This window comes from Didymosphaeria variabile (assembly GCF_027946475.1).
Source record: "Didymosphaeria variabile strain IMI 356815 chromosome Unknown scaffold_2, whole genome shotgun sequence".
NCBI classification, from domain to species: Eukaryota; Fungi; Ascomycota; class Dothideomycetes; order Pleosporales; family Didymosphaeriaceae; genus Didymosphaeria; species Didymosphaeria variabile.
Window position 1 is genome coordinate 4,744,512 of NW_026611621.1, and position 22,622 is coordinate 4,767,133.

The 22,622-nt window shown below is 51.5% G+C and overlaps 5 protein-coding genes across 5 annotated transcripts; 1 reads left to right on the forward strand and 4 right to left on the reverse strand.

Annotated features, from left to right (window-relative positions):
• Positions 1-4,187: 4,187 nt before the first annotated feature.
• N0V89_003278 (uncharacterized protein) lies at positions 4,188-7,739 on the forward strand (the record flags this gene model as incomplete). Its single annotated transcript, XM_056212080.1, has 2 exons — positions 4,188-6,017; positions 6,072-7,739. The coding sequence occupies 2 exons, from the start codon at positions 4,188-4,190 to the stop codon at positions 7,737-7,739; spliced, it is 3,498 nt and encodes a 1,165-aa protein (XP_056075553.1).
• An 828-nt stretch (positions 7,740-8,567) lies between these two features.
• N0V89_003279 (uncharacterized protein) lies at positions 8,568-9,608 on the reverse strand (the record flags this gene model as incomplete). The annotated part of the gene is made up of 3 exons (XM_056212081.1): positions 8,568-8,996; positions 9,058-9,256; positions 9,319-9,608. The coding sequence occupies 3 exons, from the start codon at positions 9,606-9,608 to the stop codon at positions 8,568-8,570; spliced, it is 918 nt and encodes a 305-aa protein (XP_056075554.1).
• An 803-nt stretch (positions 9,609-10,411) lies between these two features.
• On the reverse strand, positions 10,412-11,513 carry N0V89_003280 (uncharacterized protein; the record flags this gene model as incomplete). The annotated part of the gene is made up of 2 exons (XM_056212082.1): positions 10,412-11,346; positions 11,507-11,513. The coding sequence occupies 2 exons, from the start codon at positions 11,511-11,513 to the stop codon at positions 10,412-10,414; spliced, it is 942 nt and encodes a 313-aa protein (XP_056075555.1).
• Positions 11,514-13,755: 2,242 nt separating this feature from the next.
• N0V89_003281 (uncharacterized protein) lies at positions 13,756-14,457 on the reverse strand (the record flags this gene model as incomplete). Its single annotated transcript, XM_056212083.1, has 1 exon — positions 13,756-14,457. The coding sequence occupies one exon, from the start codon at positions 14,455-14,457 to the stop codon at positions 13,756-13,758; it is 702 nt and encodes a 233-aa protein (XP_056075556.1).
• Positions 14,458-17,972: 3,515 nt separating this feature from the next.
• N0V89_003282 (uncharacterized protein) lies at positions 17,973-19,604 on the reverse strand (the record flags this gene model as incomplete). The annotated part of the gene is made up of 1 exon (XM_056212084.1): positions 17,973-19,604. The coding sequence occupies one exon, from the start codon at positions 19,602-19,604 to the stop codon at positions 17,973-17,975; it is 1,632 nt and encodes a 543-aa protein (XP_056075557.1).
• Between the last annotated feature and the right edge of the window lie 3,018 nt (positions 19,605-22,622).

The following is a 22,622-nucleotide window of genomic DNA, read 5'->3' on the forward strand; positions in this document are numbered from 1 at the left end:
CAAGGGCTTGGGGCTTGGGGCTTGTGGAGGAGGGTACGACGAGGAAGGGGTTGTGTATGGATACGGAGGAGATGGGGCTGGGGGTGAGATGGCGGGCGGGGGAGGCGAAAGAGTGGAGAGAAAGAGGATATACCCATTTTAGAAATAAAAGAACTATACGTCGTTTAGATCATACAGTATCCCGGAGAGGAACAAGACTATCAGTGCACGGTGTAGCGACGTTTACGCTAGACTAAGACTACTAAGGTATGTAGGCCTTGCCTCCAACTGCTCGTCGGGGCTAGAGATTGCAGTGAAGTAGAAGAATATAAATATCACACGCGGGAGGAGGGTTGTAAGTCATGCTGCGCACTATCTCGTGCGTGCTACTATTCGCCCAATGAACTTCTTCATATGTTTTCAGCTCTCACCGGAGGCTTGGCGGGAGTGCTCGTCGGGGCTAAAGATTGCAGTGAAAGGCGTCTTTTACCACCAACCTGCATAAGAGCCAATCGGATCAGGTAAACGTCTTGACGGCGGTGCCTACTACTCTATGTTATTAGTTTACTAGTAAGCTCCTTGGGGTGTAAGATTGTGCGTGGTAGGCTGACGGCTCTCTCACCGGTAGTTTAGGGCGAGTGCTCGTTGGGGCTAGAGATTGCAGTGTTGTCGGGCATCACGTTGTTACATGATATTTGTCCTATAAGCGTCCTCGAATCTGTAAGAGCATGCGTGATAGGCTTCAGCTACTCTCACCGGAAGCTTACTGTGTAGCTATAGCTTAGAGGTTTAAAATGAGGCTGACCTATAAACGTCCTTGAACTTGCATGAGGATGCGTGTAATAGGCTTCAGCTACTCTCACCGGAATCTTGGCGCGACTGCTCGTCGGGGCTAAAGATTGCAGTGAAGTGCGACGAGATTCTTAGAAATCAGAGCCACCCAATCTGCCAAGGCCTTACTAAATAAAGCTAGCTCCTACTAGCGCGCCTTAGCAGCCTTAGCGTGCTGTTAGCCTATGTGAGTGAGGGACACTGTAACCTTTCGCCCTACAAGTAATCAAGCGAAAAATCACAGAAGTAACTCTAGCTAATCTAACTTGACTGTATGATAAGACGTTTTGGCAGCGTGGCAGCTTAGCCAAAGAAATAAAGTGATTCACCAGAGAGTTCGCTTAAATAATTACTAATACTAGACATTGCAGCGAGGATTAGTGAGAGGTGAGAAGTAGAAAGTACAGCTGCGATAGTAGAACGGTGGGGCAACGCGTTGACCCCAGAAGAAATGTGGGTGCTTCTTGACTGCTCGTTGGGGCTAGAGATTGCAGTGAAGTTTTGCCAAGCGCGTTTGGCATGGTGGGTGCAAGGCTGCCCTACCTTCGTAGAGGCAACAGTGTGCTAAGGTCAAGCCTTGTGCTTAACTGCTCGTCCGGCTAAAGATTGCAGTGAAAGCGGCGGACAATTAAAACGCTTACAGGTCGACCATATCTTCCTTGTCAAGCAAGCGGATGGTCTACTGTAAGCGTCTTCGAACTTGCATGAGCACGCGTGGGATAGGCTTCAGTCTGACGGGCTCTCACCGGAAGCTTGGCACGATTGCTCGTCGGGGCTAAAGAAAGCAGTGCAAATGAACAGTCAGCCTCTAGCAGTTCCGGGGTTGAAGGTATGTAAGATCTCTAGTAATGCACAACGATTTCGTGCAAATGATGAGGCTGAAGGTTCACCAGAAGCTTGGTACGACTCCTCGTTGGGGCTAAAGGTTGCAGTGAAGTGTGCCCAGATGCGGATTGGCAGTATACGATCTTCTTCTCAAGCTCCTAAACGTTCGAAGACCACACCATCAGAGCCAATTAGATTAGGTAGAGGTCTGGACCATCTGCAAAGCTTAAGGGCGGTGCCTGCTATTACGTGCTATTAGTCCCTTAAAAATACCTGAGCGTATAGAATCATGCGTGTGATAGGTTAACGAAGCTCACCGGAAGTTTGGCTGGACTGCTCGTCGGGGCTAAGGATTGCAGTGAAGCGGGGATAGAATCCAAACACATTCTTTGTGCGTCCCAAGCGGTCGAAGACCGCACCATCAGAGCCAATCGGATCAGGTAGAGATCTGGACCATCTGCAAAGCTGGAAGGCGTTGCTTGCTATTGGTTGAACGGTGAGGTTCTGAGCGTGAAAGCGAGAGTGTGTGTGATAGGGTTCGGCCTGACCGAGTCTCACCGGAAGCTTAGTAGGACATGACTTGCTCGTCGGGGCTAGAGAAAGCAGTGCTGAGGCTGTTAACAAACAGGACCCAAGTGTCAATAGCTGTGGCTTAAAGGATTTAAATAAGGCTGACCTATAAGCATCCTCGAACTTCGTATGAGCATGCGTGATAGGCTTCAGCAGCTGACAAGGCTCACCGGAACTTTGGCGCGACTGCTCGTCGGGGCTAAAGATTGCAGTGCACCGTCTGGATTACGATCCAGTCGATGGGGTACAAGCTTTGTCATAGGGCTGGAATTTCGTGGCAGAGCTGCTCGTCCGAGCGAGACATCGCCATAGCGGTGATCCTTGGCGTAAGGCTGAGTCTTTGTTGAAGGACTGCTCCTTATGGCTGGGACGCATAAACTCGATATGTACAATGACTTTACATTGAGCGTATGCTATAATCCAGAAGGGATACCAGTACAATAAGCACTTTTATTGGGGAGTAGGGAAATCCGTGTGCAATCACGGTCAAAGCAGGATCCTAGAATTGATAGCGTTGTTGTTAACGAGTAGTTGTTGGTCCCAGAGTGACAAGGGTCATTACAAGGATTGATTATGCTAAGTTGATTTTTGGAAATTGTGAGGGGAAGCGAGAACCGCCGACACCGCAAATCGACAATGCAATCTTTAGCTCCGACGGGGAGTCGTGCCAAATTTCCGGTGAAATGGTAGTATCAAATGGCTGTAGTCTTTTCCTAAAGCCGCTAGTCCATTTTATCATGTAGTTGTGTGTAATTCGTTAGGGTTGCGGATGGCACGCTCACCGGAAGCTTGGCTCGATTGCGCGTCGGGGCTAACGATTGTGCGGTGTTGTCCTGCGATTCTAAGCTGTGCATCCGGGAGGATCACCAACATGGTTGGTGCCTAGTCACCGGCAAAGGTTTAATTGCAGATTCAAACGCCGTACCTAACACACGATGGTAATTCGAGAGGCGACTACCTAACTAACTTGACTGCGGGGAAAGTGTCAAAGCTTTCGGTACAGATTTGTGTCCAGCGAGGCTGAGGTTGCATGTTGGTGGCGACTGCCCGAGTGGAGGAGATGTGCTCAGATGAGGGCTACTCGCTTTAAATGCTGAGGAGTTTCCTGAGACTGAACCTCAGAGACTGAATCTGAAATTTATGAAACGTGGTTGCAGGTAATTCACAAAACTGCAATGAAAGGTTATACGCCGCGAACTTGAAGGTCAAAGCATATCGTTCATCACACCATTTTTGTGGCTCCTTGCTAGTAGTTGATGGCCCACCCCCTCAAATGAGGCTCATGCTTGTGATGATGGTGTTTAGGTTGATAAGACATTGCAAAAGACCATTGAAATGGATGTTCCTCTAACTCAGCTTCATTTCAATCAATCAAATGCAGAGAATTTGATAGCGCTTGCAGTAATCTCCGTCACCATTTATATTTCCAGACATGGAATCAAGTTTGAACACAAGATAGCGTACTCAAAACAGAAAAGGCGTTATGATGGCTTGTGTACAGTATGCTTTCACTCACTGCATAAACATATGCTCCAGCCAGGAGCCTCACATTCCCAGAAATCCTTTTTACGGCTGGTGATCTTTCATATTATGTGTACAATCTCAGTGCAAAGTCAACATCTTTACGCGACTGACGATTGGGTGGCCAAGCAAACAACATTCGGGTACAGATTAGTTCTAATTCTGGTCACGAGAGTATTGTACCTCGTTGCTATGCACAAATATAAGTTGATTATATTCTATTGGCAAGCATAATTCTGCTCACCTGAGCTGATCAAGTGATGGCTTAACAAACGATCGGATCTAGCATGAAGGTATAAGTACTGCTAATTCTGCTTACTCTCTCGTCGCATCATCAGCAGTTATTTGCAACTTGATCTTTGCAACTTTAGCTAGACAACTTCACATTTGCATCTTCTTCCTACTCAGTACATTCCCACCTTTCCAAGATGAGTGGCCCAAGTCATCGGGTTTCATCGAGAATGGAGGTCAGCATGTATCACCAGGTCCCGTCATGGACCGACTTCGACTCCGATGCTCGTAGCACAATAGGCTCTGAGCGTACCGACAGCCTCTTCTCAAAGACTGCTGCCCAGAGAAGTGCGCAGTTTGCGACACCTTCTTACAATAACATCATGTTCGAAGACGGGAAGCCAAGCAGCAAGACGTCGCTCGGTAAAGTATACTATAAGCTAGGAGACCTTCCATATCTGCTGTTGATTGATGTGGATATCACTGCGACGGAACCAGCAAGAGGCGAGGATGGAGAACCAATTCTCAATGAGGATGGTTTGCCAGTCTCCCAGCCTACAATGGTGCGGAGTCGCAGGCTCCGGCAGCAAGCTTTGAGGGAGTACGTTGAGATCGACTTTGACGGACTTAGTGTCAAGCAGAGTCAGATTGCTTTCGATCTTGAAGCGCGTTCCAACCAGCTCGATGCTGTGCAAAAGGTCTGGCCAGGCATAGGGGAGTGCCCGGAGCGTGCTAGATTTGGTCGAACGAATCGTCTTATCATCCCAGTGCGAGAAAAGCTCGACGTCAAAAAGGTCTTCAACAAGTTTGATCAAATCAAGAATCTCACTAGAGTTAAGAAAGCATATTCAGAGGCGGAAAAGCGAGCAGATCCTGAGAATTCAGGCTGGACCATCAGGTGTACCGTCGTGAGGCAGGGCCTAATCGCTCATCCTGATATCAAGAGCTCAGAAGATGCGATTTTCCCAGAGAGCGAACATTTGAAGGATGCGAATGTCTCAAATGCGAATAAAGAAGAGAGAACTGTTGAAGAAATGGCTAGTGACGACTATCTAAGTGACGAGACGACGGATAAGGCATCCACCCAGGCTAAAGAATCCTTGAAGGTTGATGAAGCCAGGAGTGCCGCAGAAGCCGGGAGTGCCGCAGAAGCCAGGAGTGCCGCAGAAGCCAGGAGTGCCGCAGAAGCCAGGCAGGCAGCGATCCCTCAAACCGCCAAAGATGACGCAAGCGATTTATATCGTCATAGTGTACAGCTTCTCTTCCAACATCACTGGGATACCGCATACCCTGAAGCGAGGCTTGGAAACACCAGTGAATTTAGTTTCACAAACGCAGACTTGGTCGGTCAGGAGTTGAAAGAGAAGTCCGACAGACATATCCACCAAAACGCGCCGTGGGAGTACCGAATTCGATATAGACCACGTTTTGATAAGGACATCCGCTTCTTTCTCGACTGTGACCTTGTTCCCATCATCCAAAATGGTGTCTCCGTAGCTGAGTACGCCCGCTATCACTTTCCTGCAAACCACCCAACGGCGCCAGCTAGCATGAGTCAAACATTGAAGAAACTCTTACAAGGCCTGCACGTTAAGTATCCGTCAGAAGTCAAATTGAAGGAGAACTACAAGCGCATTGCTAAGGCAAACAAGTGGAAGTTGGTTGAGCAGGTGGACGAGGAGAACGAGAACAAAGAATTGCAGAATCGCACATACACGATCCGAGACGTCAAAGCCAACTCATATGTGGGTATTGTCGTTCCCATAACCAAGCTGCTTCCCGAGGGTGGCGAGGAGAAGACATTCTTCAACGTCAAGAAGTTCCTGCGTGTGTGCGAAGCTCCTTTCGAGGACAGGTTCAAGCATCTACCTTTAGCTGACATCGGAAAGAAGCAACCCTGCTGGGTTCCTCTCGATCTACTAGTGCTCAGTGGTGATCAGGTTTTGGCCCATTTGTATTATCTTACCGATGAAATACAGAGATTGCGGAAATCAGTGAATCCACACGAACTGTCCGCGTCGGGAAAAAAGCTGTTGAACTTTCTTGTCAAGGATCCTAAGGTAAGTCGAAAGATCGATCAAGAGCTGAGTTGGCTGGTGCTAACGTGAGAATAGAAAGACCCCAAGACATACGTGTTCTTTCATGATAACATATGGCAGCCCATGACTGCGCTTCCTTTCCTAGCCTCCAAGGATGCATTTTACGAACCACTGAAGTACACCGCTTTGGAACCGGCATCGGAACCGAGAAGAGCAATCAAGAGCGGCGCGCCTTCCCCTAAGGTAGCCGTGGTTTACATTACACCTGATGTTCACAGCCGCTCCTCAAAGTTGTTCGTTGCTGATGTGCGGAACTCGTTGGCTCGCGAAGGCAACAAACCCACACAAGAACGGATCTTGGACATTGGTGTGGACCTTGACCAAATCTCGGCCGGTGTGGTCAAGTCAGGTCCTGAACTTTTCCGATTGCAAGATCAAAAGCGTTTGGAAAAGCTTGGGGATATTATTGACCCGACAGCGGATGTTCTTATAGGGATTATCGATGGTTCCGGGATGAAACAAGCTAAGTACTCCGAGACGGCTGCGGAGGTGAAGAGGCTAGGAGACCGCAAGCTTGGTGCTATCACTATCTGCCTCAAGAAGCAGGACTTGGAAAAGCATTTCCATCGCATTAACGGCCCGCCCTTCTTCCCCTCAAACGTTCTACGCAAGATTAGGTTCATGTTTGGAGCGATGAACTTTGAGACGAAGAAGCTTGATACTTACATCAAAGAAGAACATGTGGAAGGTCTCATCGTCATTGGAGCTCACATCTCACAGCCTGCATCAGACTCAACAGAGTACTGTCCAGCTGTGGCTGCTCTGGTGATGAGCAAGCCGAAGAACCCATCATTCTATCGTTCCGCGGCCCGGCTGCAGCCTGCCACTAAGTTGCACACACAAGCCTACGACAACGAAAATCTTCCGGCAGATGCGTGCAAATCTCCCAAAATGAAGACAATATACCAGCCCGAGATCTTGGAGCTAAAAGCAACACTGAGGTCTATGTTCCGGGCTTGGAAGAATGATCGAGACGAGTCATCGAAAGCGAACTGGTCAAAGGAGCCACGAGTCGTCTTCTATCGGGATTCATACCACGAGATCGACACTCTTTCACACGAACGGGAGGTAGCACAAATTACCGAAGCATATCAGAATGTCTTCGGCAACACAGAGGATGCACCTGTATCCTACGTTACGGTTATGAGAAACAGCAGAATCCATTCACCGATTCCAGAAGACAAGCAAGACAAGAACGACGTCTGCAAACCGCACTTTACTTTCACTACCACCCAATTCGCGATGGATATCTCTAGAATTGGAACGGACCCCACGCGCAAAGAAGACGGAGCCAAATACCAATACCTTGTCCACTCGAATGGGCGGGGATCCAAGATGACCCTTTCCAAACTCCGCGATTTGACCGGACTACTCAACATTAGCTCTCAATTTTGCCATTACACGTCGCTCGCGCTCCCCCTCCACTACGCCAGGAAACTTGCTCGTCGCGTTCTGTCGTACTACGACTACATGTCTCACAAGGACATCAGTAACTACCCGAGCCTAGCCAAATTGACTCCGTATGATTCGGTGACTGGAAAAGAGCAGATGGGCGAGGTCAAGCAGAATCTCCAAGTCATCGCAAAGAGGAGTAAGTCGTGGGATTGGGTCCGAGACGCTAAGAAGGAAACGCACACCCGTCCTTGGAACAAGAAGCTCGACGACAAGATGTTCTTCCTCTAAGGAGAAGATGAGTAGATCCCTCCATGTTCGCCAGCTTTCTCTTCGTCGCTTCTTAAGGTAACTTTCTCATTCTCTTTTGGCATTTCGCGGATCCCAACATCACTCTGATCTACTCATCGTCATTTCCTTGGTCTTTTCCTTCCTTACGCAGGCCAAGTAAACTCATTCACATTTTCTTGCTTTCTTGCGTTTTAATTCCTTATGTGCACCATTTCCACGATGCCTTGAGGGCTGCACAGTAGCTTTCGGGGTTGTTCGACGTCTTGTTCTGTTTTTCGACCTGTTTCCATGTAGTTAATGCGTCTTCAGTCTTCGACCATAGTCGTTCTTTCAATAAAATCTCTCACTCTTTTAATCCTCATGCATTCCTGGCACGTCGGTGATTAACTTCATACTATGCCTCTTCAAAGTATTACTAATAAGCATTTAACTCATCGCTAACACGATCTTTAGCCAACATTGAATACCGCCCTTCCTCCTTGTCTAGAGCAGTCAAATGCGACACGCTCAAATACACCCTCGAAAACACCTCGAAAACGCCTTGTCCGGTGCAATGAGGACCAGCACCTCCACAACCGCAAAATTTTGCCCGGCTGATCACCACTACAGCAAATTAATCGATGCTATGCATCTCGATAGGTTGCACATGGACGCTGACTGGATCGAAGCCGCCCGCGAATGTATAGTCTCCGGAAGATTTTCCAGGAAAACACAATCAACATCTAAAGTTCACCTCCTAGACTCAGTACTTCTATCTACTTCTATTTCTACTGAGGGTCCGGCAGTCTATTGTATTGAGGCGGCTGGGAAGCACATACATCTCGCCCTTCACATACCGTTTGAGATAGACATATTCTTCGTCTCTGAAAGTAACGCTTTCTCCTCTTTGATCCTCTTCTCCTCTCTCTCGCTATACCGATCACCAAAGAGATCAAAATGTGGGCGCATCACCATCGTATACTTGACAAACTCCTCCATACAATCAACAAGCCTGTCTCTGTTTCCGCTCGGCATCAGCCGACTCCCTCCTTCACCTGCATCCTCTTCGGTGAACTGTTTATAGGCCATTGGAATCGAGCTTTGATTGGGAATAGCGAACATGCGCATCCACCGTCCAAGAATACGCAACGAGTTCACCGTATTAAACGATTGAGAGCCGCCGCTAACTTGCGCGATCGCTAGGGTGCGTCCTTGTGTTGGACGAACGGACCCGGTTGAGAGAGGTATCCAGTCGATCTGGTTTTTGAACACTGCGGTCTACAAAGAATAGGTCAGCTGGAGGAAAGGAAGAAATGGTGGATTGCTCTAAAGCACTGACAAGGTTTCCATGCTGCTCTGGACTTATCCATACATGCCCATCACTCCACTTGCTCAGATCCCGCAGCTCCTGCACTTTCGGGTGCGAGTGTTGTTCGTCGTCTTTTACGGGTAGACCGCTGGGATCGTACATGCGGACATCGCAGCCGAGCCGGAAGAGTATTCGGCTGGCCTCGAATGCTAATAGTCGTGAATAGGATCTGTACGCCATTAGCTATTTCACACATGTGTAGACTAGCCGCACGGCGAGCTGGATATTTACCTTTTCCGCATACTGCCGTGCAAGACGAGAACCCTCAATCTCTCACCACCGCTCCTCAATATTTGGGAGTCCACCATCTCCAACGCCGTGTTCAGCTCAAGCTGTGCAATCCAATCCTGCTCCGACTGTGCACTATCGAGTAGGAACGGGCGGTACTTTTGTCTCACAAGCGCATCGTCTTCGGCAGCAGGAATTGCAAACGAAACATCGCGATATGCCGAGTCATTCCTGACTTCAGCAAGAGCTCGTGCAGCCGCAGTGTTGTTCAAATCTCCATTCGTCGCCATCATGCGCGAAATCGGACGACAAAGAACGAGTTTCGAATTATTAAGAACGCCAGAACGGCGAAGCGTACGAGAAATAATCACAAACATACAGTGAGAAGGGGGCAACAAAAAGCTGTAAAACGCTCCTGAAATTAAGCCTCTGAGGCTGAATTGAAATGGTCGTGAAATTATTGTTGCGAAGGTACTGCTTAGCTAGCGATATGTCACTCGCGTTGTGCTATTGGCTGAAAAATTCCGACGCTAGGGCAGACCCTGCGTCGTTAGCGGCTTCTCTATGCTCGATTACATCGTCGGTAAAAGGAAGCAAGCAGGACTGTAGGGGAGTGATGAATAATAGCTGGCCATAGCAGGCTCATGGTGATGGGTCATAACTGTACGTCGAAATAAGTCTTCCAAATTATGTTTTGATTGAGAAGAAATCTAGGACCGTCCAGCCTCGGACAGGTCTAACGCTTAATTCGCATCAGTATCCCCTCCTACGCAGAAGGTATCAAATACTCTCTTCTCATACGCGTATTATTCACCGTAGGCTAAGCAGCAAAGCTATTTCAATATTATTTCCCTACATATATGGGCATTCATGTTCGGTTATACGTCAACATGTCGTTCCTTTCGAGATTCTGCTGTTTTCTTCCTCTGGGAGACGCGCCAAAGTTCGAGCATGATAAGGGCGCCCAGGAAATATGATATACCGGCAAAGATCTGCGGATACAAATAGGATCGCGAAGCATTAGGGCGTCGGAGCCGTAGTGCTATGGCTTCGGCAACTGCGAGAATGTCAGGTCTATTATACCTCTTCATGCCACCTAGAGGGCAAGCTTACACGAGCAAGGAAGTACAACTGTCAGCGAACTCAACGACAGGTACGAAGTAACATCTCTAAGATCGACAACCTCAGCCGCCAAAGGACCGATGGCAACCCAGAAGATTCCCAGCGCAGCACCGCCTGTGAAAGCAAAGACAAGCAGCGCCGCAAAGCTCATGGTCGGAAGCCAGACGGTGAAGACGAGCAGCGAGCATGCAAACGTAATAATGCCAGCGACTCGAATGCGTCCATACCTATCGCTCGCAAAGCCAATGAACGGACGCCCGATTGCGCAACCCAAGTTAAGCACTGCAGCCACGGTGGCCGAAGCCCTTTGCGATTTCCCGATCGAGAGCGTGTAGTCCGAGAGCGAGAACATGAGGGTGATGTACCCAAACATGATGACGAGACTCCATGCCAACAGGAGCAGCACCTGATATCGCTTGACCAAGTGCCAATCAAACATGCGCTGGTGCGGCTGATCGTCAGTAATGCAGGGCTGGATCAGAACAGTCGCCGGGACGAGGACCACAACGATGATGACTGCGGTGATGCGCATAGTCCAAGCCAAACCAAGCGAGCTTAGCATCGCCTCGGTGGAGAAACACATAATCAGGCCGCCTATACCAGACCCCGCGGCGCAGATGCCGTTCGCAAGGCTGCGTTTGGTGGTGAACCACTGGGGGATGATAGCGTTCGCTGGCACCCAGACGAGGCCCACTCCCCACCCAACAAAGACGCCTTGGAAGAGGTAGAGCTGCCAGATTTTGGTGGAAAAGGACCCAGCTAGAAAGCCACCACAAAAGAAAGCAATCCCTAGAGACATAGGTAGCTTAACACTAACTCGCCGTGTTGCAAGGTTGGTAAGGGGCGCAACGAGCATTGCCATGGAGAAGTTGAGACCGCCGATGTACGCGAAATCCAGGGTTTTGGCATCTGGAAAGGTTTCGTGGGAAAGGTAGTAGGCCAAGTATACGCTGTACGACTGTACACTGATGAGTGGAATCAGATTCAGGTTCGTATAGTACTCACAGCGACGATTCCCCAAGTGAAAGCGTTGATGAGGAATTGCGATGCAACGCATACCCAGCCGTACCCGCCATTTGGTATTTCATTGAACCTGGTGGAGTGGTTGAATTGTAGACATAACATTCTCAGTGCAGTTGAAGAGGCAGAGGCCGCTTGAAGATTGGTCTTGTCCCGTGAAGGAAAACGATGGCTGATACTTCAACCAAAAGGAGTTTTGATGTTGTATTGAGAATTGCGATGTCCAGGGCCACCGCGGTATAACCTTCACCTGTGACGTAAAGACCGATATCGTAAGACTAAGCCCCAGCTCTTGGTAGTCACACCGCGATGAAAGCCAAACAGGGGTCAAGGCGTGTCATCCATCACAATATAGTAACGATGCGCGACGATAACGTTGAGTATTTGAGCTCGTGGTTCCATGATGGGAATGTAGATCATCACCAGGCGACGCTTATGTTACTTAGGTATAGTCGATACTGTCACCGGTGCAGCACTATTGGCTACCAACGAGCCGGAATCCTAGCCTCAAAAGGGTGCATGGGCAAGCTTCCCCTTCCTAGCCTAGCCTATCCGCTGGATGCCTTCATCAACGCCCTGTGCAAGCAGAAGATGAATACCGTGCAGTGTCAATTAATTACTAGCGGGCGTTCTTTATCTTTCAAGCCCCTCATATTGATAGCAAAGGCTCCATACTACGTAGAGCATAGTCAGCTTTGATATTATGACATGTAACCGCATTAGGTGCCGGTCTCGCTCTGGACCGGGAACCATTGCAACATATTTGCAGCTGAACCTTCGTCGGGACCATTCTGATATGGCAGGGTGAATTGATCGTTGCTAGCGCCTAAGTACACCAGCTGTGTAACATGACCGGAATTTTGCTCTTGTAAAGGCCATTGTTGATGGGCCGTATCTACTTGAGAATGGGCTGGGTTTGCAGTATCAAAGAGTCCGTAATCGGCAAATGTAGCGCCTGGAAACGGTGCATCTTGGTCGGAATTGAACCGCGCCTGTTCGGCGGTTAGCGGATAGGCGGCTACTGTTGAGGCCTTACGCTCTTACCTGGGCTTCTATTCCGTAGGCAGCGTGTATACTAGACAGATCGTTCAGCCAACTGGAGAGGTCCCACGTTTGGAACGGATCTGGCATCGTGCCCTTTTCTTGCGCATTGTGTAGCGCGGTTCTCGTCCACGACGGGTCTGCTGAGCTAAGTGCGGGCAGCAGAACAGAGTCTTGCAAACAAGTTAAGTTTGATTCTTGTGCGAGGTGGACCGGGCCGCCTGCCGAGGCTATTGGTTTGTCCTTCTGGCCACAACGAAGTGTCAGAAGTCATGGAATCTGTAATGGTAGTCATGGCCTTACCGGCGGCGTGTGCGACTGTGGAAATTTGGCGCTAACTGAGCAGAGTCGCTGTTGGAGTGTCTCATGGCTCATTCCAAGCTCCGCTATAATCGTGCGGAGTGTCTGGTTTTCTTCGTGGATCCGGCGAGCCTGCTTCTGGATTTCTGCTGAAGCCTGAACGCCTAATCTGACGCATTCCGACCAACGATGCTCCAGATCGTGTATGTACTCTTGTTTTCTCGCTCTCGAGTTACGCTGGTTGCGGCGTAGACGAGCTCGCTGCCACGCTGATCAGTAAAGTGGTTGGCACCTGGTGGGGAAGCAACAACGACCCCTCACTCGACCTAACTGACCTCTGCTGCGGATGTCTTTGACTCGGCTGAATTGGTCATATTCTGCATCGTCAACTAGGCAACCGCAAAAGGGGGTGCATCGGTCGTGCAGAGGTTGAGATTAAGCAAGACAGTGTCGATCTCATTGTACAGCGGGCCTGGGCTGCAGGGCTTAAGTAGGCATCCAAACAGGCGCCAAGCGCGCGCTTCGGGATTACCAGATGATAATCATTAGTATGATAATAGCCTTTCGTCTTCAAGAAACCAATCATTTGAGGCACGCAATTTTTTGGGCAGCTTAATGTTCTATCCAAGTCCCACGCGCACGCAGAACATAGATGGCCTCTAATCTCATCCATCAAACAAGCAGGCAGATCCCAAGAAGAAATTAGCCTTCCATACTTTTTAAAGCCACGACTGGCGTTATAATCTGAACTTTATGAACCATAACATCATTACCAAATACCGCAGCATCTTGCAGACTATATTAAGATAGTGGTTGGTCCAATGACACAGATCGTTGTGCTAGAGTGTCGCTGTATGAGTCCCTGTCTTGCGCTCCAGCGCTATGCATAAAGTCGGGCCGTGCTGAATTCTCGCAAAGTACATCCGTGATGCGCGTGAGCCGATCCCCAGTCAGACCCTAATCCTTACGAGCCAAAGCAATGCAGCTGAAAAGAAGTTCCTTTCCTCCTCCCTCCGCGTTCAACTCGATGATCCTCTTGATGCCCATGTCAAGCGCCCGCGGACTGAGAACGTCCTCGTCGTCAGCAAGACTTCCTCTGTCGAGAGGACCCTTCCTGTCCCCTTCCAGCTCCCAGAGCTTCCCGCCGCTCTTGACAAAACTCACAAAATGCCCACCATCGCGCTCATCCGTTGGATCGGCATAGCTGTCGCCGTGCTGCTCGACCGACTTGTGAGCGATTTCGAATGGCTCGCTGTTGTACAGCATGTCGGCACGTTTGTCCATGTCCAGCGGTATGGCGAGGCTTCGTATAGCCGCGAGATCGGAATCAGGCTTGATAAAGTCGACGGCTGGACCGTTGATCACGCTATGGAGCAGACCGATTGAGCCGCAGGCGTGGCCGATGGTCTGCTTGAACCAGATGACGGGCTCGTCAGGGCCGGAGCCAGTGTAGGGTCCTTTGTCGGCGTCTTCGGCCTTGCGACTTCGATCCCAAGCTGGCGTGAGTGGAATGATGACTAGCAGAGCCAGGACAGGTCGAGGGATATGTGCGAGCAGTTCGGGTTCATCCAGGGAATAGACGTCGTAGAATTGGAGCTCGGACGACAGACCCAACTTTGTTGCTAATTGGTTCATAACATGGGGGTTGTTCTCTGCCATTTTCGATGAGTCTCTACTCGAAAATCAGTGGTCCATGAGGGTGAAAGTCCCTTACCAAGCATTACCCATTTCTTCGCTTCCATTTTGGGCAATCAATAGATGGACGTCAAGAATTCAGGAATTTCGGCAGAATTGAGATGGCGTAGAGATCGCAGGATCTGACTCTTAGATTTATCGTGAAACAGGGCCCCTCTGCCCTGGAAAGACTTCCAGGTTGACTGGCTCAGACACGGTTATGTGGGAGCCTAACCCCGCGCTTGCGGAGACCAATCAGCAGCTCAGCTGACGTTACGTTGCTTACAAAGCTGAGTGTCGTATATCTATCCAAAGATCGTCTCGCCCAGCATCTTCACGTTGTTGAATGATAAACTTTCAATGATCTATATAGCGATCTAGTTAGAGAGGTCCAGCAGTAGAGGATCCAAGGTTCAGACTTCGAATGTACGAATCAGTACTCAGGAACAGATGGCTGAAGAGCCAGCTACATACCCAGCACGGGGCTTAGATTGCTGTAGCTTCTCCGTTTCGTGTCCATTTTCTTGGTGGTTCAGACGCACACGCTCTGCACAGATCTTGGGCTCTGAAGATACCGCCAACGCTCCGATCATGGGCTTCATTACCCACCGTCAAAACTTAGTCAGTCTTTCTTTTACTTCTTCCCACTCTTCCCACTACTTTTGTAAAAAGATGTCGCTTGGGAATTCGTCTTTATACCCCTGTTTCCTCCTTCCTGCCTTCGGTCCATTTAAAAGAATTTCCTCGGCGACATGTATCTGCGTCCCGGCATAACACCACCGAAACGATCCGACGACTGCTTCTCTTCTTCTACCTAAGAATCCCAGCTTCTTTTTCATTGTTCCACAATTTTTGTATTTCCTTGGTAGTCCGGTCCTGAACTTACTCTGTATACGTCACTACCTCCAAAAATCGATCACTCCTCACTTTATAAGAAATCATTTTGAGTAAAAATTTTAACAGCCGTGGCATAGCAGAACCCCCGGATTTTTACCTGCTCTTGAAACATCCACAGCATCACTGCGTACAAACCCGCGATTGAGATTCAAGTTTTCAGCGTAGGTTCTACTAAGAATGTCAAATCAACGGCGGAGCGATCGTCGTGAAATGGGATCATAGTCGTTCGAAAGTCGACTCTCGAATCTAAGCCAGTATCGAACTCGAGCCCCGACCTGCAGGTAGATACTCATAGCATGAGTTCCCTACTAGAGCTTATCTGTGAACGGATTGCTCGACCGCTTGGGCAATCGCAAAATAAGCACCCTCGTCGGAAACCCAACACCCCATGGAAGTAAAGCAAGGCACGACATCCATCAGCCCTTAAGCAGAAGATCTAGATCCGAAAATCACACCTACGTATCCACCAAACAGTCCTAAACAACGATCAACAAGTCGTCTAGAACCCCGCATGTGCAACCCTCACCTCGACGTATCGTCCACGCTACGGACCTCACCCCCCTTCCCTTGTATCTCGGAATCTCGACCGCAAAAAGGCAGATCAGCATGTTGAAATCGCATATCTGACCCTCCGCACCGCCACATAGGTCCCTCGAAAACACCCAGTCACCCGCCCTAATACCCGTAAGGCTGACCTCCCGGAATCCAGACCGCCGCAGTCTAGACCGCTCCCGACCCCGCGTTCCACGAAGCGACGTGCCTGCACGCGACCACGCGCAGCAGGGAAGTTTACCCGCCTCGTCTCGTCTCGTCGCGATCTCGTGTATGCAGCGTGGAGCGCTGATCTGGACACAGCCAGGGCGGTGGTATCTCCAGTACCTACACTCGCTTCCCAGGACGTCGTTTTTGTTCTCCTCGCCGGAAACTGTTCACGTTGGGGAAGCCGATGGAGAGTTGAAGAGTACACCTCGAGAGGTAAGGTTGGAAAGTGTGGGCCATAGTTGTAGCGGTTAGCGCTACCTACGCATATCCGCGAAGGACTGATGCTTATCGCGTCGCGTCGCTTCACGCACACATTCGTATCGTCGTGGTATCGGACTGCGCTTGCGTATGCGTATGCGTATGCGTATCTATACAAATCCACCATTCTATCTGCATGCACGATCCCACCCCAGCCAAGCCACGCGCGCCAATATCGCGGCTGATATACAAAGCCCCATGCAGCCCCCCCGCGATGGGCAGAGCTTGCGAGGGTGTTGCAAATCGCGAACAGACTATTGATGGAGCGCGTGTAGCACGCGTGCATCGCCCCCGCTCGACGGTCGAGGTGTCGCGCAGATCACGCACCCAGGAGAGAGACACGACTAGACTACCGACTGTAGTCATTAGCACGAGTGCTGGTCTTCCCGCACCGCAGCGTACCCCCCACCTCACTTGCAATCACAAAACGCCGCCACAAGATTCCATCGTATCGTGGCGTCTGCCAGCCGCTACGCGCATTGCGGCTGGCAAGTCCAAGGATCACGTGATGTGCTGTGTGGCGGAGTGGTGTCCTAGTGCATGTGGCGCGGCGCTGGACGAGGCGCTCCGCATGTCACGTCATGGCTGGTACTAAAGTGTGCCGAAATGTACATGCCGAAGTATGTAGTAGATCCATCTAGATGAGATCAGCTACGCGCTCGCCCCCGCGCGTCGGCTTGGCCGTGTACCCGTTGAGGGGGCTTGACAGAGCAAGTGTAGTGCCTTCTTCGGCGGTGAGGGGATGCTACATCTACGCGTTACTTAAGTGCTTGACGAACCAAACGCGAGGTGGCCGTGAAAGAAAGTGGGCGGGAATAACTTCACAACATCCCACCATCTTCCTACAGACCGGCTTTCACGCTGTGCTACTTATCGAGTACATCGCTTCCCTCAGTGCTGTGTCTCTGGCAATGGAAAAAGCCTGCGGTGTTGCCCAGAGCGAGATCGGCACACAGACAAAGCGCAAGCGCATCCAGCCGTGTAGCCGCATCACTCGATTGGCGCTAACGACGTCTTCCGCATGCGGAAGGCAGGAATGTATTTTGTCTGGGAGGGAAGTCGCTGCCGGGACAGCGGGTCATCCAGGTACGGACGTGCCGCCAGGTGCATGCGTAAGACATCGAATCGTAGCATCTCTCGAAATGGTACCTTACATTGCATTCCATGGTTCGGCTGTCGATCACAAATGTCATGTCAGAAAGGGTGTCGCTGTCAGCTTGCACACGTACCGTGGTTCATTCGGTTGTCACGACCAAACGCAAGACAAGACACTTTCGATGCGCTATTTCGGCGACCGACTGAGCATGTACATTGCATTTCCGTCCTGCACTGCGCTGTAGCTATCTATGTACAGATATTGCGCCATCAGATGGCCTGCACTCAACTCCAAAATGTGCAAATGGGTATCTCATAGACTAGGAAATCCATGGCCTGCGAAGCCAGTTGGAAAAGAAAACGCTTATAATGTAGAAAAGGTTGACATGTCGCCAATGAGTGTCTATGTATAAGAGACGCCGTTCCATGCTGACAAAAGAAATTGTGGTATTTGGGTGGGTTGATTTCGTAGTATTTGGGGTATGATATTAGACCATGAGACCCGCGACGCCGAGAGCCATAGCGCTCATGCCCGTCTCTCTGACCTCGTCGCCGCTTCGTCTGTGCTTGCCGATAGAGACAAGCTGGCGAGCTGCATCGGCCTTGGCTTGTGTGAGTGCCGTGGGCGACGGCGGCTCAGAGGGAGCACCAGCGCGGATCTCTTCGGCAGCCGAGTCGGAAGAGGTGGAGGACAGGTCGTAGCCGAATGATTCGATGGAAGTGTCGCTTACACCACGGAGAGGAGACGAGGGCCTTTCCACATGGATGGGGGCAGGGATGGGCTTTGGAACCTTCGGTGCCCGTTTGGCCTTCGGGAAGTTATGCGCGTCGTACCGGGGTGGGTGCGAGGTGTACGTGACTAGGACGTTCTCTCTGGTGTTGATGCGCACGCGTTCACCGCCGCACATTACAACGTCGCTCACCCGCGGGGAGCAGGCAAGCAACGCGGGCGCGCATCGTCGACGGTAGCGGAGAATCTGGGACTGGCTTGGGCGGATCATAGGGGCGTCTTTCGGATCCGGATACATCTCCCTAGTTGTAGGACGGTCTTCGATGGCGGTTTCCTCATTAGATACAGTTCGGCTCAGCGAAGAGCTGCCGGGCCTCCGCGAAGGGAAGCGCACATCCTCAGCGTCAAATTCTTCTCGGTCTGCGTCTGCGGGCGCATTAGACAAGTCCAAATCAGGCAACTGAGGAGCACTCGAGGTGCCAGCTAGATGGGGATAAAGCTGGCGAATGATCTCCTCCTGCTCTGCGATCATGCGGCGACCGGCCTCCAGACTGGACAAGTTCTCGAGGTTTTCGCCAAGGCGAGATCCGTCGAGCACGCGCTGTCGTCGGCTTCGTCTGGGCAAGCTGCGATAGCGGGGTTCGCTCCGGTCCTCCAACGGCTGGCTGATATCGATAGCTGCACACAACTTCTCCGACCAGTCGAGCATCTCCTCTTGGGAGCTAGCGCATAGCAAGAACTGTTCGGTCTCCAATCGCAATCGGATGACGTGTTCACGGACGGGTTCGAATAGATGAGGGTCAGTTTCATACAACTTGTGACGCGCGGAGCCCGGGACCAGATGTGCGAACGGAGATTTTGGCGTCAGCGGGGTCTTTTTGAAATCCGACGCCACACCAATTTCGGAATGCTGCAGCGTGAACGACCGGATCAAGCGCCCTGGTACAGGCGAGCGGTGCTTGCTGAGGATGCCGGGCGACTTTACGCGGTGTACGTTGAGCTGGGTTCCTTCCAAAACCACATAGACATCGTGCCAGTCTCGTGACCGCGACACTTGAAAAATGGCCGTCAGCTCTTGCTTCATTCCCATGATGCCGCCTTTGAAAACCGTGCATTCGTAGGGTGGGGGTGATGTATTGTTCCAAAGCTGCTCCGCCTCTTCCATGTGCTTCGTGTATGCCCACGTGAGCGTCTTAGCGCTGTTTGCGACTTCATAAGATGGCGGAGACGCCAATACTGGGGTTGCATGTGTGTGAAAGGTGTTGTGATATCCATAACTGGGCGGTGTTGATTGTGAAGCTGAGTTGTTGCTGTGCCGCTCTGATTGCTCGGCTCTCCGCGAGCGGCTAGCGGGCTGGGCCTCTGTGGTAGGGTCCATGTTGGAGGGCATTTGGAATCCGTGGGCCGCGACACCGATTTGGCTGCTCGGGAAGAAGGACCTCAAATAGCGGCAGCAAACGAGGGGAGGAGTCGTTCGCGGCGGGCCTGGGTCTTGTATGCGGTACGGAGGGCGAGATGAATGCGGTTCATGGATGGATTCCCGGCATGCAGCGTGGTAGCTCGACCCGAAGCGAGTAGTACCGCGGAATGCGCCTGTCTTTGTTCCTGGCGAGCAAGAAGGAAAGCTGTGGCTTGAAAGACCCGGCGCGGCCAGGCGGTGGTGAATGGAAAAGGTCGGCGACGGCGGAGCTGGAGCAGAAGCAATGTGGCGCGGGAGGCTCCTTCTTTGTACGGTGTTTCTCTAAGGGTACGGGCAAGGGTGCAGGTTGCCGTTGCGGTGATGGGCCTGCGAACAGGCCGGCAAGCGGACTGAGGTAAGCGCGCACGGCTCTCACTCGGGCGGGCAAGACAGCGTCACAGGAGGCGCCGAAGTGAATGGCAGCACCGAGTGAAGCGTGCTCCCTTAAGTGCCCGTTGCTTTTCGCAGGTGGTCGCGGGCAGCCCAACCGGAGCAGGCATCCCCTCACGAAGCCTGGTGCTGTGGCGCCGGATCCAGATCGCTGCACCCTGTCTCCCGTCGAGGTTCGGGGTTGGCGAGGCAGCCGTCGTGGTCACGGAGGGCTAGCCCTAGCTCTAGATAGCTCATGCGGTGCACGCAAACACGCACCTGACAGCAGTCCAGCCGCATAATCGCTCCAGAGTGTACATGGCTGTCTTGCACGGCCGTGTTGGCAGCATTCTGCCTGGACACCCTGACCGCCGTGCTCACGCCCAAGGCTGCGCGCATGCCACCATCCTGACCATGGCCGCGAAGGCTGACTCAGGGCCAGACACCGAACGACGACGCTCAAGCCAGGCTGTTCCGGGCCTGGCTATGACGGAGGTCAAGAGTAGAGAGATTCCTCCCCACCGCGCCGCCGTCGCAGATGCGCTGATTGACATGGTGCGCTGCGAAAAGCACGCCGCCTCACCCCTCCCGCGCGCCGTGCCCGCCCGCGCCCATCGTAGCTCTGTTCGGCGGTTGCACCTTGCGGCAACGGCTTCACAAAGTTTTGTTGGCCGCTTGACGCGGCAACCTTCTTGTGCCAGATCCTGTGAGCGAGCCATCCGCAAGCCTGGGAGCAGCTCCGACGATCTTTCCTGAGCTGTAAATTCTCCGCGGCGAGCTTACACCAAAGCATCATAACATGCAGCTCGCGTGCTTTCTTCCTTGGTGCATTGTTTCTTGATCCTGTTGCCCCTCTCGCGCCGACATTCAAGCGTCGCATCGCTGCATGAGGCGGACTCTCTCACCAATGGTGACAGCGCATCTCTACTTATGCTGAGAAAGGAGTCTCCCTGCGCGTCGCAGTGAATGGAAGCGCGCTGATCCAGCTCACGTACCGTGCAGCGGCAGCTCGCATCAGTGGCTTCGTAAATCTGTGCCGATCAGCAACTGCAATCTCAGCCTTACCGCACGAAAACAAACCCGAGCATCGAAGAAATGTCTTCCATTAATTATGAATCTCCAAAAGAGACCCTGTGCAGCTTGACTACCAACGTTGCCTGGGGAATCGTCTGCCATCTGCGACACGTTCCAATTCCACACCCACACATGTACGAGCAGTGCAAAGCTTGAAGAATGCAAATATCGATAAAGCGTTCCTTTCGGAGGAACTAGTTCTTGAACACATCTCACGAAACAATGGTCTCGTGATCGTCCCAGAAGTCGTAATCTGTAGATCTTGACTCTGTGTGGCTCTTTCCGTCCTCGACGCCAGCTGCAGCTTCCCGCACTTTTAGCGTGCCTGTGGTTAGTGCGGCTCAACATTGCAAGGCTCCTGCCCCCACGGGCCACGAACACTTGCACAACATAATCTCTCACACGCTCTCTATTCCATACGCGCCACTCCTGCGAAGCACGCGCAAAGTGGCACGCCAAAATTATGCCGAAGAACACTCTCCAGCCTGATCTCCACACGATGCGCAAGGATTGCCTCCACCCGTTCGCGCGTGCTTAAGTCGCGGCAACCGGACACTACCAAAAGATACTCAATCTAGTACGCCCGCGGAAACTCCAATGCAGCCTGCAAATCACGCTTCCCAGAGCGTACGGGGCCATCACCTCGAAACAGAAGCTACCGCCGCACCATGTGCTGTCTCCACATCGCCGTCCCACCAAGCTAGCCTTCGCTTTCTCGAACAATGAACTGACTTGTAGTCTTGTTTATATCGTCGCCGCAGTAAAAATGTCAACGTGTCGAGCGCAGACCGGTCAACATGTTGTCTGCCATCGCTGCCATCCCCTGCATCCAGAAAGAGCTAGCATGAACACCTCACCTCAGGATTCTGACCCTGTGTCATTTGTTCTCCGATATTGCGTCAATAGGAAGGCGCATAAGAATCGCGTCACTTTGTTCCCACGCGGTCAACGGTCCGTTCCTTTGAAATCCTTCTATGTATGACGGTTGTCGCTGTCTTGCTGCTTCGAGGTCGGTGATTATCGGATAGAGCTAGTCTAAGGCCTCCGGAGTCCGATGGCGGCGAAACGGCGCAACGAGATCCACACGACCTGCACGTCACTAATGCAACGCTCGGGCTTCCTCGAAAGGATGCCCGATGTGTATGGTTAACCCTGTGTATGTTTTCACGAAGCGGCGAGCTTACGCAAATCATACCCTGCGAACTGGATCCGCGATGCGTACACAAGTCTACTCACCATGGTGTACCTAAAGAGACCCTTTGAGCCTCACTCTGTCGAAGCACCTCTGGTTGCTCGGGCATCCGTCTTCGGTACACAGCCGGGTATATAGCCGCTAGGCTCCTTGTCGTGGTAAAATCGCAGCATCGACTGGCTAGTACAATCATGAAACCAAGCCGGAGCTTTTAGGTTGTACCATCGGCAGTTATTGATGGAACCTTTCTGTGAAACTCTCTCTATCCGCCTACTTGTCGGCATATCTTGGGGCGCACGAACCCGTGACTACCG